Source organism: Phyllostomus hastatus, unplaced genomic scaffold (assembly GCF_019186645.2).
Source record: "Phyllostomus hastatus isolate PE091 unplaced genomic scaffold, TTU_PhHast_1.1 phas_scaffold_501, whole genome shotgun sequence".
NCBI lineage: Eukaryota > Metazoa > Chordata > Mammalia > Chiroptera > Phyllostomidae > Phyllostomus > Phyllostomus hastatus.
Genome location: NW_025334033.1, coordinates 70,883,463 through 70,895,535, shown reverse-complemented (window position 1 = coordinate 70,895,535; position 12,073 = coordinate 70,883,463). Strand labels below are relative to the sequence as shown.

Below are 12,073 nucleotides of genomic sequence, written 5' to 3'. Positions count from 1 at the left end.
CCTCACACGCGGCTGGATCGAGCTCGGCTTTTCACGTCTGCACAGCAAGAGGTGGGCTGGCGGAAATACATGTAAATGATTTATTTACATGTTCACACCCCCCCCCGCCCCTCCACTTAGAATGTAAGTTTCCTGAATCCTTCATCCCTGGTACACTAAAGGCACACAAAGCTGCTCATAAAAATATAAATCAAACCAACTCTCACTAAATAAACTCAAATTCACTGTAACCCTAATCAAGATACACTTGGAGAAAACTTGACGCCGTGGGTCTAGGATTCACCTGGGAGAATAAACACAGGAGCTAGGAACGCTGAGAAAAATGAAATGGTGCTAAATCAGCAATTACCCGATACATCAATGAAACACAATCCAGAGTCTGGATACAGACCAAAGTACACAGGAGTTTGGTACGAGTGGAGGGCACGAGGATTCAACACGCCCGGTAAAACAGTGACGGAGACGGGAGGGGCAGAGGACAGAGACACACAGGTGCGTATGCCCGTAATGCTGAGGGGGAGGGGCTCTCACACCCCAGAAACCACAAATAAAATTAATAAATTTAACTAAGTGTAATTTTTAAAAAACAAATAAAATAGCCCTAACAGGTGAAGCTCAGCTGGTTGGGCGCCAGCCTGAAAGGCAGAAGGTCGCCAATTCAATTCTCAGTCAGGGCACACGCCTAGGCTGTGGGCCCGGTCTCTGGTAGGGGCACATACAAGAGGCAACTCATCGATGTTTCTCTTCTCTCCCTCTCTTCCCCCTCTCAAATGTATACGTACATACATACTTTAAAGATTTTATTTTTTTATTTTTAGAGAGAGGGGAAGGGAAGGATAAAGAGAGGGAGAGAAACATCAATGTGTGGTTGCCTCTCACATGCCCCCCACCCCCCACCAGGGACCTGGCCCGCAACCCAGGCGTGTGCCCTGACTGGGAATCAAACCAGCAACCCCTTGGTTTGCAGACTGGCACTCAGTCTACTAAGCCACACCAGCCAGGGCTAAATAAATAAATAAATGTTTTAAATAAAACAAAAATAAAGTTAGGTTGACTATTTATAGAATTTAATAAAAAGTCAAAATCCAAAGATGCTCAGCCTCCATAATAATTAATGAAAATCCTTTCCACCCTGGCTGGTGTGGCTCAGTGGACTGAGTGCCAGCCTGCAAACCAGAGGGTCGCTGGTTTGATTCCCAGTCAGGGCACACGCCTGGGTTGCGGGCCAGGTCCCTGGTGGGGGGTGGGGGGCACGTGAGAGGCAACCACACATTACTGTTTCTCTCCCTCTCTTTCTCTCTTCTTTCCCCTCTCTCTAAAAATAAATAGAATCTTTTTAAAAAAAGAAACTCCTTTCCTTTCAGTCATGTTTAAAAAAATTAGCATGCCGACACAATGACATACTACCTCATATCCTTTAGGATGGCCACTATCAAAAAACAAAACAAAACGAAACAGAAAATAAATACTGACAAGGATACGGAGACACTGGCAGCTTGTGCGCTGTCAGCAGGAACGCAACGAGAAGCAGCCGCTGTGGGCACTGGCATGGCGGCCACTCAGAAAGACACAGAAGCAGAATTACCAAACACGGCAGTCTCACTGGCAGGTGTGCACCCAGAAGAACTGAGAGCCGGGGCTTGAACAGGCGTCTGCGTGCCCGCGTTCACAGCAGCGCTACTCACGGTAGCCAGAAGGTGGCAGCGACTGAAGCGTCCACGGACAAAGGACCAAGCGTGGGCTGTTCCTTTGACAGAATATTATGTGCCCATAAAAATGAAGGTGAGTGTGACATATTACAATGTGAATAAACCCTGAGGGAATTATGCTAAGTGAAATAAGCCAAACAAAACCAAAAATTGTAGGACGAGGGAGGGGTCGAGCTGTTATGGGTGCAGAGTTGGTTTTACAGGATGAGCAGAGTTCTGAAAGTTGGGTACATAACAACGTGACTGTACTTAATAACAGTGAACAGTGCATTTACGGTTAAGATGGTAAATTCTATGTTGTATTTTATAATTAAAAATAATTTCAAAATATTTTAACAGAAAAGATTAATATACCCAGTGTTAAGGAGATTTTGGAAAGTAGCCACACTCATATAACTCTTTAGATGAAACATGAAAAAAATCTATAAAATTGAAGTGTGTACCGTGTGGCCCATAAAGCCCACTTTAGTGATGTGCTCGGCAGCACTGTTTAGAAGTGCCTGAACTGTGACACACCCTCACTACGTGACTATTTAAAAAAGGTATGTTCGACCTGGCTGGTGTGGCTGAGTGGATTGAGCGCCAGCCTGTGAATCAAAAGATCGGTGGTTCGATCCCCAGTCAGGGCACAGGCCTGGGTTGCAGGCTGAGTCCCCAGTTGTGTGTGCAAGAGAGGCAACCACACATTGATGTTTCTCTCCCTTCCCCTTTCTCTTAAAATAAAACAGAACTAGATAGATAGATAGATAGATAGATAGATAGATAGATAGATAGAAAAAGAAAATAAGCTACACACTTATTAGAGGGGCCAAAGTCCAAGACACTGAAGACAAACGTCAGTGAAGACGCAGAGCAACAGAAACCCTTACCCACTGCTGGAAGGAATGCAAAACGCTAAGTCACTTCAGAAGACGGCTTTGCCATTTCTTACAGAACTCAATGTACTCCTACAACACAGTCTAGCAGTCGGCTCCTAGGTATTTAACCAAAGGAGTTGAACACATGTCTGCGGAACTTAGCCCCATGTAAAAACCTGCACACAGATGTTTACGGCAACTTCTGTTCGTATCTGCCAAAACTCAGAAGCAAACCAGGTGTCCTGCAGTTTCTCTCACACATCAACGTTCCTCTCCCTCTCTTCCCCTCTCTAGAAATAAAGTCTTTTTAAAAAATTTTAAAAACGTATAAAATGTACTTACAACACACAGTGAGTCTAATGCCGACTCTAACAACTGGGTGACCGTGCCGTGTCAGTGTCAACGCGCTGCTGGCACCTGCGAGCCACTCTGGGGAGGGACATCTGCATGGGGGCGGCCGTGTGAGTGTTGGGACAGGGGGTGTATGGAAAAATCTCCGTTCTTTCTGCTCCATTTGACTGTGAACCTGAAACTGCTCTAAAAATTAAATCTATTTTTTAAAAGAATAGAAAAAATAAGCCTTGTCTGGCGTGGCTCAGTGGATTGAGCACGGGCTGCGAACCAAAGTGTCGCAGGTTCGATTCCCAGTCAGGGTACATGCCTGGATTGCAGGCCATGACCCCCAGCAACCGCACATTGATGTCTCTCTCTCTCTCTCCCTCCCTCCCTCCCTCCCTTGCCTCTCTAAAAATAAATAAAGAAAATCTTAAAAAAAAAAGAAAAAAGAAGAAATAATGTATGTGTCCTTTGTCCTAGGAACTAGGGATTTATCATAAATAAGTGGTTCACTATAGCTTTTTAAAAAAGAGTTTGAAAGAAAATGCTGAAAGATTTTAAGCATCTACCAATAGAAAGTTTTGTTTTGTTTTTTAAAAGAAAAAACAAGACTAAATTATAATACACCCATACTCGTTAAAAACTAAGTAACTGTCTAAGTGTATGAGGTCTGCCTGGCAGAAGTGCAGCCGCTGTTACTGTAACAAGAACGGTTTTCGTGACATCGATGTAACCTGGCAGCCAAGGAGAGTGGACTGGAATGCGCGTGTGTGAACAATGACATCTTCAGTGTACTAATCAGTGTGGGTCATAGATGACGTTGAATGACCATGTATACTGTGTGGCCGTCACATTCAAAATAACTGAGCTAGCAGAGCGACAAATCTGCATCCAATTTTATGTTAAGCTTGAACATTCCTTCATGGAAACCATTCCAATGATTCAGAAGGCCGCAGCTATGGGCAAGTGATGACTGGCAGCTTCATCAAGATGATACACCTGTTCATGCATCATGTCTCGTGCAGAGTTTTTTGGTGAAACATCAGATCACCCCGGTGACTCAGCCCCCATACAGCTCAGATGTGGTGCCCTGTGACTCCTGGCTTTTCCTAAAACTAAAATCACCTTTGAAAGGGAAGAGATTGCAGACCATCAATGACATTTAGGAAAATACAACAGGGCAGCTGATGGCAATTGGGAGAACTGCGTGAGGTCCCAAGGTGCCTCCTTTGAAGGGGACTGAGTGTCATTGTCCTATGCACAATGTTTCTTCTATCTTCTTCAATAAAATCTTTAAAAATAAAAATAGTACGTATAAAAACACTAGAAAAAGCATATCTATTGTAAATAGTGACTATAAGAGGGCTTTAATCATCTGTTACACATTCTGTACTGTTTGAAGTTACTGCAACAGCATTTACTTTTGTAACCATAAAATAACTTTAACCCTGAGAGGCAGAACTCTACACAGCTTCTTGAGAAGAAACACACACCCACAGGAAAGGCTAGGGACCTAGAAATGTCCTCACACATCGGAGGTATTACTCCGAAATCTACACACGCGCCCAGTCTACTTCTGTGTCGAGTCAGAACCAAAGCAGCACGTTCACATTCTTTCAGAACAAAGAAGGTGAACCGAACAGGCTTCTTTCTGGCCTGAACACCAGGGACTCGACCGACGTCGGACGACAAATCACACACCCTGGTCCGCACGCGCACTGTGCTCGCCGTTCGCGGCCTGTGGTCGGCCCACCTGTCGGGGCCCCACGCGCTGGCCCCGCCGAGGGCAAGCACACTCCCCTGACCAGGCAAGCAAGCTCCCATCAGCCCACGATTCCGTCCCTAAGGATATTTCCTAAGCAAATACTAAAACCACAATGAAACTACAACAAACAAACAAAATAGAGGACAAACCTCTGTGGTTCAGTTTGCCACTACAGCCTTCTTTTACGAAAGCAACAAATTAGGAGCAGTCTAAATTTTCAATAGAAGAATGGTTAAATACACTGATATGCCCATGTGACAGACTATCACACAGTTATTATAACATACATGAGGTTCTATCAACATGGGAAATGCTTAGGTCAATGTTCAGGAAGACAATACATAAACATATAAAAAGCAGGTCCTCAAATGACATCGTTTTGTTACAGTGTTGATGCGGGTGGCAGGGGCAGAAACTGGTTCCCAGTTGGGACCACTGTCCATGGACTGTGTCCAGTGTCCCCATGTCTGGGTGGCCTTTCGGTGCTCTGGTTTCCTCCCTCATCCCAGAGCCGTGCACGGGAGGTGAATGTAGTGTCACACGGTCCAGTGCAAGTGTGCGAGTGTGTGCGAGGGGCCCTGCGATGGGAGGGCTTCCTGTCCAGGGCGATCCCGCCCCGCACCCTGAGCAGTGGGAGAGGCTCCAGCCGCCTGTGACCCTGAACTGGAATCAGTGGGTCAGAAAATCATCTTGTTTTTATTCATCTTTCTTAGATGCCTGTATACCTCACATTTACTTCAATGTTTAATATTAGAAATGTTTTTGAGTCTTCATTTAAAAGTTAAAACTACAAACAGGCTGTAGGAACTCACCTCTTTTTTTTTTTTTTTGAGATTTTATTTATTTATTTTTAGAGAGGGAAGGGAGGGAGAAAGAGTGAGAGAGAGAAACATCAATGTACGGTTGCTGGGGGCTGTGGCCTGCAACCCAGGCATGTGCCCTGACTAGGAATTGAACCTGCGATGCTTTGGTTCACAGTCTGCGCTCAATCCACTGAGCTATGCCAGCCAGGGTAGGAACTCACCTCTTATTCACGTCAACTAGCCTAGGGTAACACTAGTTTCGTTATATTATGTTTTTTCCCTTAAAGCTGCAGTCTCCAGGAACCTATTGCCGATGTTAAGCGAGGGCTGACTGTACACACACACATACAGAAATGCCACCATCTTACTCACATAAATATGCACAAAGCAGGGGAAAACATCCCAAAATACTTAACAGTTACCTTTGTACAATGGAATAATGAGTGCACTGCTTCTTTGTGCTTTTCTGTGTCTTCTGAACTTTTGACAATATATATATAATACTTTTAGATTGATTTTTAAAGCTTTAACCATTACAGGCAGGACTTATATTAAAACTGCAAAATTACTTCAGGCAATAACATTATTTAAAAATCTATTAACTTGTCATATTCTGCTCTTTTCTTCTAGGGCTACAAAAAATAAGACAATACTAAAATTAAATTCTGACTCCAAAGATGCCAACAGGTAATACAATTGCAGGAGGCACTAATACAGTCTTGATCTGTAATAACAATCGCGGCTGAAATGTAGCGAAAATGGACACTTAATGAATTCCACCCTCTTGAGAGAGGCGTTTAGAACTCCAGCCAAGGGGAAGAGTCAGCAAACCCGGACCGGCTCCACCACTCGCTGTCTGTTAGTTCCACAGCCCTCTCTGAATAGCGGACGCCATCTATAAAGCGGGGACAAAAACCTCCTCTTGGGGTATTGTGAAGACTAAATGACACAGGAGCGCAGAAAGCACTTTGGCAAAAAGTCTCCACAAATGCTCACTATTCTCAGTATTCCCATTCTGGCCGCCGTAATTTAAAATGGGCATTGTAACCAACTGCAATGTGTCCTGCAGGGCAACGGAGATGAAGAGGGACCCCAAGCAAGCCGTCTAACGCACCCGAGGCAGGTTTAACTGGAGATGGGGACGGCAGAGGAGGGGGGGGACAACACCTCAGAGACGCAGGCGGGGCAGACCGACTCAGCAGAGTCGGGCAAGCAGCCTCCCAGGCAGGCGGACGTCCGGCTCTCCGTTAGGAAGAACAGGTTCGAACGTGGAAGGGGCTGCCTTTGTAACTCACTGCGGGTGCCCACAGCAGGAGAGGGGATACTTTGAGTGCCCCCCACAGCATAGTAAAGGCATCGGAAATTCCAGCACCCTTCCACTATTCTGTTCTCCGTTATAAACTCATCAAGCAACAATTAAGGCAAAATTAAGGCATTCTTAAAATCAGATCATACTGAGATTATTGTTGCTAAATTTAGCATTACTAAGATTAGCTGAATTTCCCATGTTCCGTGGAGGGTATTGTACCAAAACAGGATCCTTCTTGGCCAAAATTAAACATGTTTCTTTACCATATGAGCTCTTTGCATCTTAACATGCTCACGTGGACATTGAGCACACAAGAGGAGGGTGCACGGTCTCACACTCACTGGAGCGACCTGCTAACGCCCACTTCAACACGGCACAACACGATGCGGGGTCCTGGTCAAAGCCTTCCGGCCTCCACCCACAACCTAACAGTTTTCTGCTGGACATTTGCCACTGGTGGCTTTTTACTGCCACGAGCACTGATCGCTGACTTTGGGGTGGCGGCGGGGTGGTGAGGATCAAAGACCCTTTAGAAGATCCAATGTCCTTTCTCCAGAAAAATGCACATACACCAAAAAACTTTGCATGTGAGTTTCCAAGTTCACAAACCACCATTAATTCTATCCACAGAACCCTGCTAAAAAAGTTCTCAAAAGGGGATTTGATTTTACTTCTCTTTTAAGTTAGGAAGAAAATAAAAACTGAAAATGGCAAAGACTCTAGTAATATATTAGATACAAAATTATTTCAGCAGAGGAGGCACAAAGCTGAAAAAGCTAACTCTACAAACACGACTAGTACGGATAGCTTTAGAACCCCTCCCCCTCCAATCCAAGTTAGCTCAGAATATTCATCCTAGTAAGATTTTAAATACATGAAACAAATAGCCAATTCTGAAGTTTTACTTTTGGTGAGGCTAAAATCTTGTATTATAATGCACATTTGACCTTGGTAGTCTTTCGAATTAGAAATCTGTGTCTTTATAAATCTATAAATCCCTAGCTGCATTATAATCTTCCTTCCATTCTATGCCTTTCCTCCTGGTTACTTCAGTATCTGCCTGCATAGCATTTTGAAAAAAGTAGATTGTATAACCACAGATCAAAAATCTTTCAAACATCATGACAGGCCACAGTAAAGAAATACACACTTTCACATTCTTCTAATTATTTGTTTGAAAAATGTAAGAGAAATGTAATATATGTAGGGACTTTTAGCTACGAAGCTTCTTTAAAATTTTACATTAGGTATTAAAGTAAAAAATAAACGTGCTCTAAAACTTACGTTTTGCTTCTGATAGATTCTGATTAGGTGACCAGACCAGCATGCCAAGATTGTCCCGTTCTTGACTGCGTCTTGCTAATTTGGCTTGGGAGAAAAAAAAAGAAAATTCTCGTTATAACTCAGCAGACACATGAAGCAGTGAGCAGTAACACCGCACTGGTCTTTTAGCCCGAGAACACGATGCCATCACCCACCCTTGACCGAATCTGCCCCAGTGCTGCCCACTCACCCCCAGCAGGTGACGGTGGCAGTGGAAGAGGCTCTGAGGTCTCGTGAAACATCTCTACTTCTAAGCCTTTTCCCACCTGACTGTGCCTCACTTCATAAACAGGCGCGCCTGCGGTGGGCGTGATCACCACTCTCACACCACCACACTGGCAGGCCACTCGGCTCTAGGCAGGCAGTCAGGACCGCGCTCAGAACGGCCAGAGGCCCACGGTTCACGCACCGTGGATCACCACGCTCTGCGCTCAGACACGGGGGTGCCCTCCAAAAGGGGGGCCGCCTGTGGCAAGATGCTCAAAGACTCTTTCAAAATGTGAACCCTTCAGGCGTGCTCCGAATACCCTCACCCTCCCCGGCCAGGGCGACTCTTCATGACTTGACAGCAGGCGTCCAAAGGTTTTCAACAACTTTATTAAAGAACAACCATTAAAAACATTTAACTTTAAAGGAAACTTCCGAAGTGCATTCAATTTCTTAAAAATCTTTGATACAAAAGAGTAAGCCAACAGGTTTACAAGTGCCATAAAAAAGAAGGAAATGTTGCCATTTGTGAACACATGGGTAGACCTAGAGGATGTCATGTTAAATGACAGAGAAAGACAAATACCATATGACTTCACTCATACGTAGAATCTTAAAAAACAAATGAAACAGAAACAAACTCAGACACAGAGGCCATTCTGATGACTGCGACACAGACGGCGCGGGGGGCTGGGTGAGCAGGGGAGGGGTAAGAAGCACGAACTGCTAGTTGTAAGGAGTCACAGGGATGTGGAGCACCGCGCAGGGGATACAGTCCGTAATACTGTCATAACTGTGGCACCGGGAGGGCATCAGACTTACCGAGGTGATTACTTTGTAAGCTACATAAATGTCTAACAACATCGCTGTACACCTGAAGCTAATATAAGAAGTATGTACACTGTAATAAAAAAATTAAAAATTATTTTTTTAATTTTATTTTTATTTTTAGAGAGGGAAGGGAGGGAGAAAGAGAGAGAGAGAGAGAGAGAGAGAGAGAAACATCAATGTGTGGTTGCTGGGGGCCGTGGCCTGCAACCCAGGCATGTGCCCTGACTGGGAATCGAACCTGCAACACTTCGGTTCGCAGCCCGTGCTCAATCCACTGAGCTACGCCAACCAGGAAAAATTATTAAAAAATTTACATTTGGATCGCAAATTAAAACCACATGAGCTATCACAACATACCTATTACAAAAGCATAAAATAAAAGACTGACAACACCAAGGTCTGGCAGTAACGTGGAGGAACTGGAATTCTCATGCACTGCTGGTGGGGATGTAAAACAGTACTATCACTTTAGGGAGAAACTCTGGCAATTTCCTAACAAGTGGTGTGCTACATCCATTCAATGAAATAAAACTCAGCAATGAAAAGGAATGAACTATTTAAGCATACAACACGAATGAATCTCAACGCAATTATCCTGAGGGAAAGAGTTGCAAATGTGAAAGGGAGAGGCTAGAAAGAATTATTTGGTGCTGGGGAGAAATGGATGGTAACAGTATGAAGAAACAGTTCTCAGCAGAAATGGAAATACAGACGTGTGTACCTGTGCCTGCACGCACACACATGCACCTTTACTTCCCAGCTCTGCCCGCGGAGAGCGCTTGGATGCGGTGACCACTCAGCAGTGCCTGCACACATCCAGCTCCCAGGTCTTGGCTTCTGCCTGCCACGCGCCAGTGAAAGCACCGACGTGTCCCTGGAGAAACGGCCGACTGCAGGGCTTGGAGAGGAGACGTGTAAGAGGACCCTGGAGTATCTTGTTATGCCAGGAGGTAAGAAAGTGTTCAAAGAAAAACAGGATCTTTCTCCTATGGACCAGATCTGGGACAATTTGTGCGACAAAATAAATGACAGTAATAACCTAACAATCTGAGTCTGTACTGATATAGACAGACAAAAAGACAGATTGAGGAGGAAATCGAATGGGGCCCGAATAGTCAGGTCAAAAGTGGAAGCCTCACACCACTCTACTTTAAGAATTTCTACACATAAAGGTACAGCATTCAAAACGGTGTGGCACGGTGAAAGGACAGACACGCAGATCGATGGAACATAACAGTGCGGACACAGACCCACATATTCATGGTCAACCGATTCGTAGGTAACAGAGGTGCAAAGTTAATTCAATGGAGGAAAAGCAACTCTTCTCAGCAACGGGTGTTTTAACAATTGCATCGCCATATGCATAAAGGAAGTGGTCCTCGATCTATACCTCACACCTTATAAAATTAAAATAGAATCTCAGATTAAAAGTAAAACCCACAAGTGTAAAATTTTTAGAAAAAACATGAAAAAAATCTTCGTGAACTTGAGTTTAGGAAAAGATTTTTCACACAGGACATGGACAAGAAACAGTATAACAGTATAATCTATAAAAGTTAAAAAAATTGTAAATTCAGCTTAATCAAAACTCTAAAGCTCTTGCTCTGCAAAAGACACTGTTAAGAGAAAATAAAAACTGAGAAAATATTTCTAAGTCACACATCTGACAAAGAACTTGTTTCCAGAGTATACAGAGAACTTCAAAAACTCAGTAATGACAATGAGAAAACAGTGGGCTGAGACCCGAACAACCACTTCACTGAAGAAGACCCGGAGAAGGCATAGAGGCGCATGAAAAGACCCTCGCCACCACCGGCCGGCAGGGGAAAGCGAATGAAAGCCGTGATGAGCAACAACACACGGCACCCGGGAGCACATTTATAGCAGGAGAAACGGCGGCGAGCCCAAGCACTGACAAACGCCAGGACAACCGAAACGCCCCTCCCCCGGAGCGCTGGAGCAACGCAAAACGGTGACGGCCCTCGGGAAAGGCCTCGAAGTTCTACGCAGGCCTACGGAACACACGGCTGACCCAACACCCCACTCTTCAGGAGCAACCGATGGAATTAACGCACGCTTACAGCGAAGCCTGCACGATTTATTATTACAGCAGCTTTATTCACAACCACCACAATCTGGGGGAAAAACACGCCGCCCTGGATGAGCAGCGCAGGTGGTCAGAGCGTCGTCCAGACGCGCTGAGGCTGTGGGCTCAATCAGGGAGCTACAACCGTCAACCAATGAATGCCTCGATGGAAAACAAATCCATGTTTCCTTCCCTCTCTCTTTCTCCCTCCCTCCCCCTCTCGCAAATCAATTTTTAAAATCTATAAAAAAGGAAAAAAATAAATGTCCTACAAAGAGTAAAGATGAACTGTGGTGCATCTATATACTGGAATAAACACTACGCAGCAATAAAAATAAACTACCGATACACGAAACAACATAGCCTCATCTCAAAAACATAATGAAAAAATCCAGTCCAGAAAAGGTTCCATGTTGTGTGAATCCATTTATGTGACATTCTGGAACAACAGACACTCCAGGGCTACGGAACAGATCAATGTTCGGAGGGTAAAAGCAGGAGGAAGCGTCAGAATAGCATGAGGTGAGTTTCTGAGGAGATGGGACTGCTCCGTATCCCAGCTGTGCTGTGTCACCCAAAAAGCCAGTCCGTTCTGCTGTATGTAAACTGAAGAATATAGATACAATGAAAACAAAGCAATGCCATTCATTTCTGGATAGATACTGATTATTTACTGAAGGTCGTAATGCTGAGGATGCTCTCTTTGTTTAAAAATCAATTACCGCCCTGGCTGGCATAGCTCAGTGGATTGAGCATGGGCTGCGAACCAAAGCATCGCAGGTTTGATTCCCAGTCAGGGCACATGCCTGGGTTGCAGGCCACGGCCCCCAGCAACCGCACATTGATG

General features: G+C 44.7%; 1 protein-coding gene across 1 annotated transcript in view; it reads right to left on the bottom strand.

Moving 5' to 3' along the window:
• The window catches only part of RCOR1 (REST corepressor 1), a 107,249-nt gene that overhangs the window by 37,163 nt on the left and 58,013 nt on the right, over positions 1-12,073 (bottom strand). Inside the window, exon 3 of the mRNA XM_045822946.1 lies at positions 8,064-8,147. Within this exon, the coding sequence (XP_045678902.1) occupies positions 8,064-8,147 (84 nt within the window). The remainder of the gene's footprint in view (positions 1-8,063; positions 8,148-12,073) is intronic.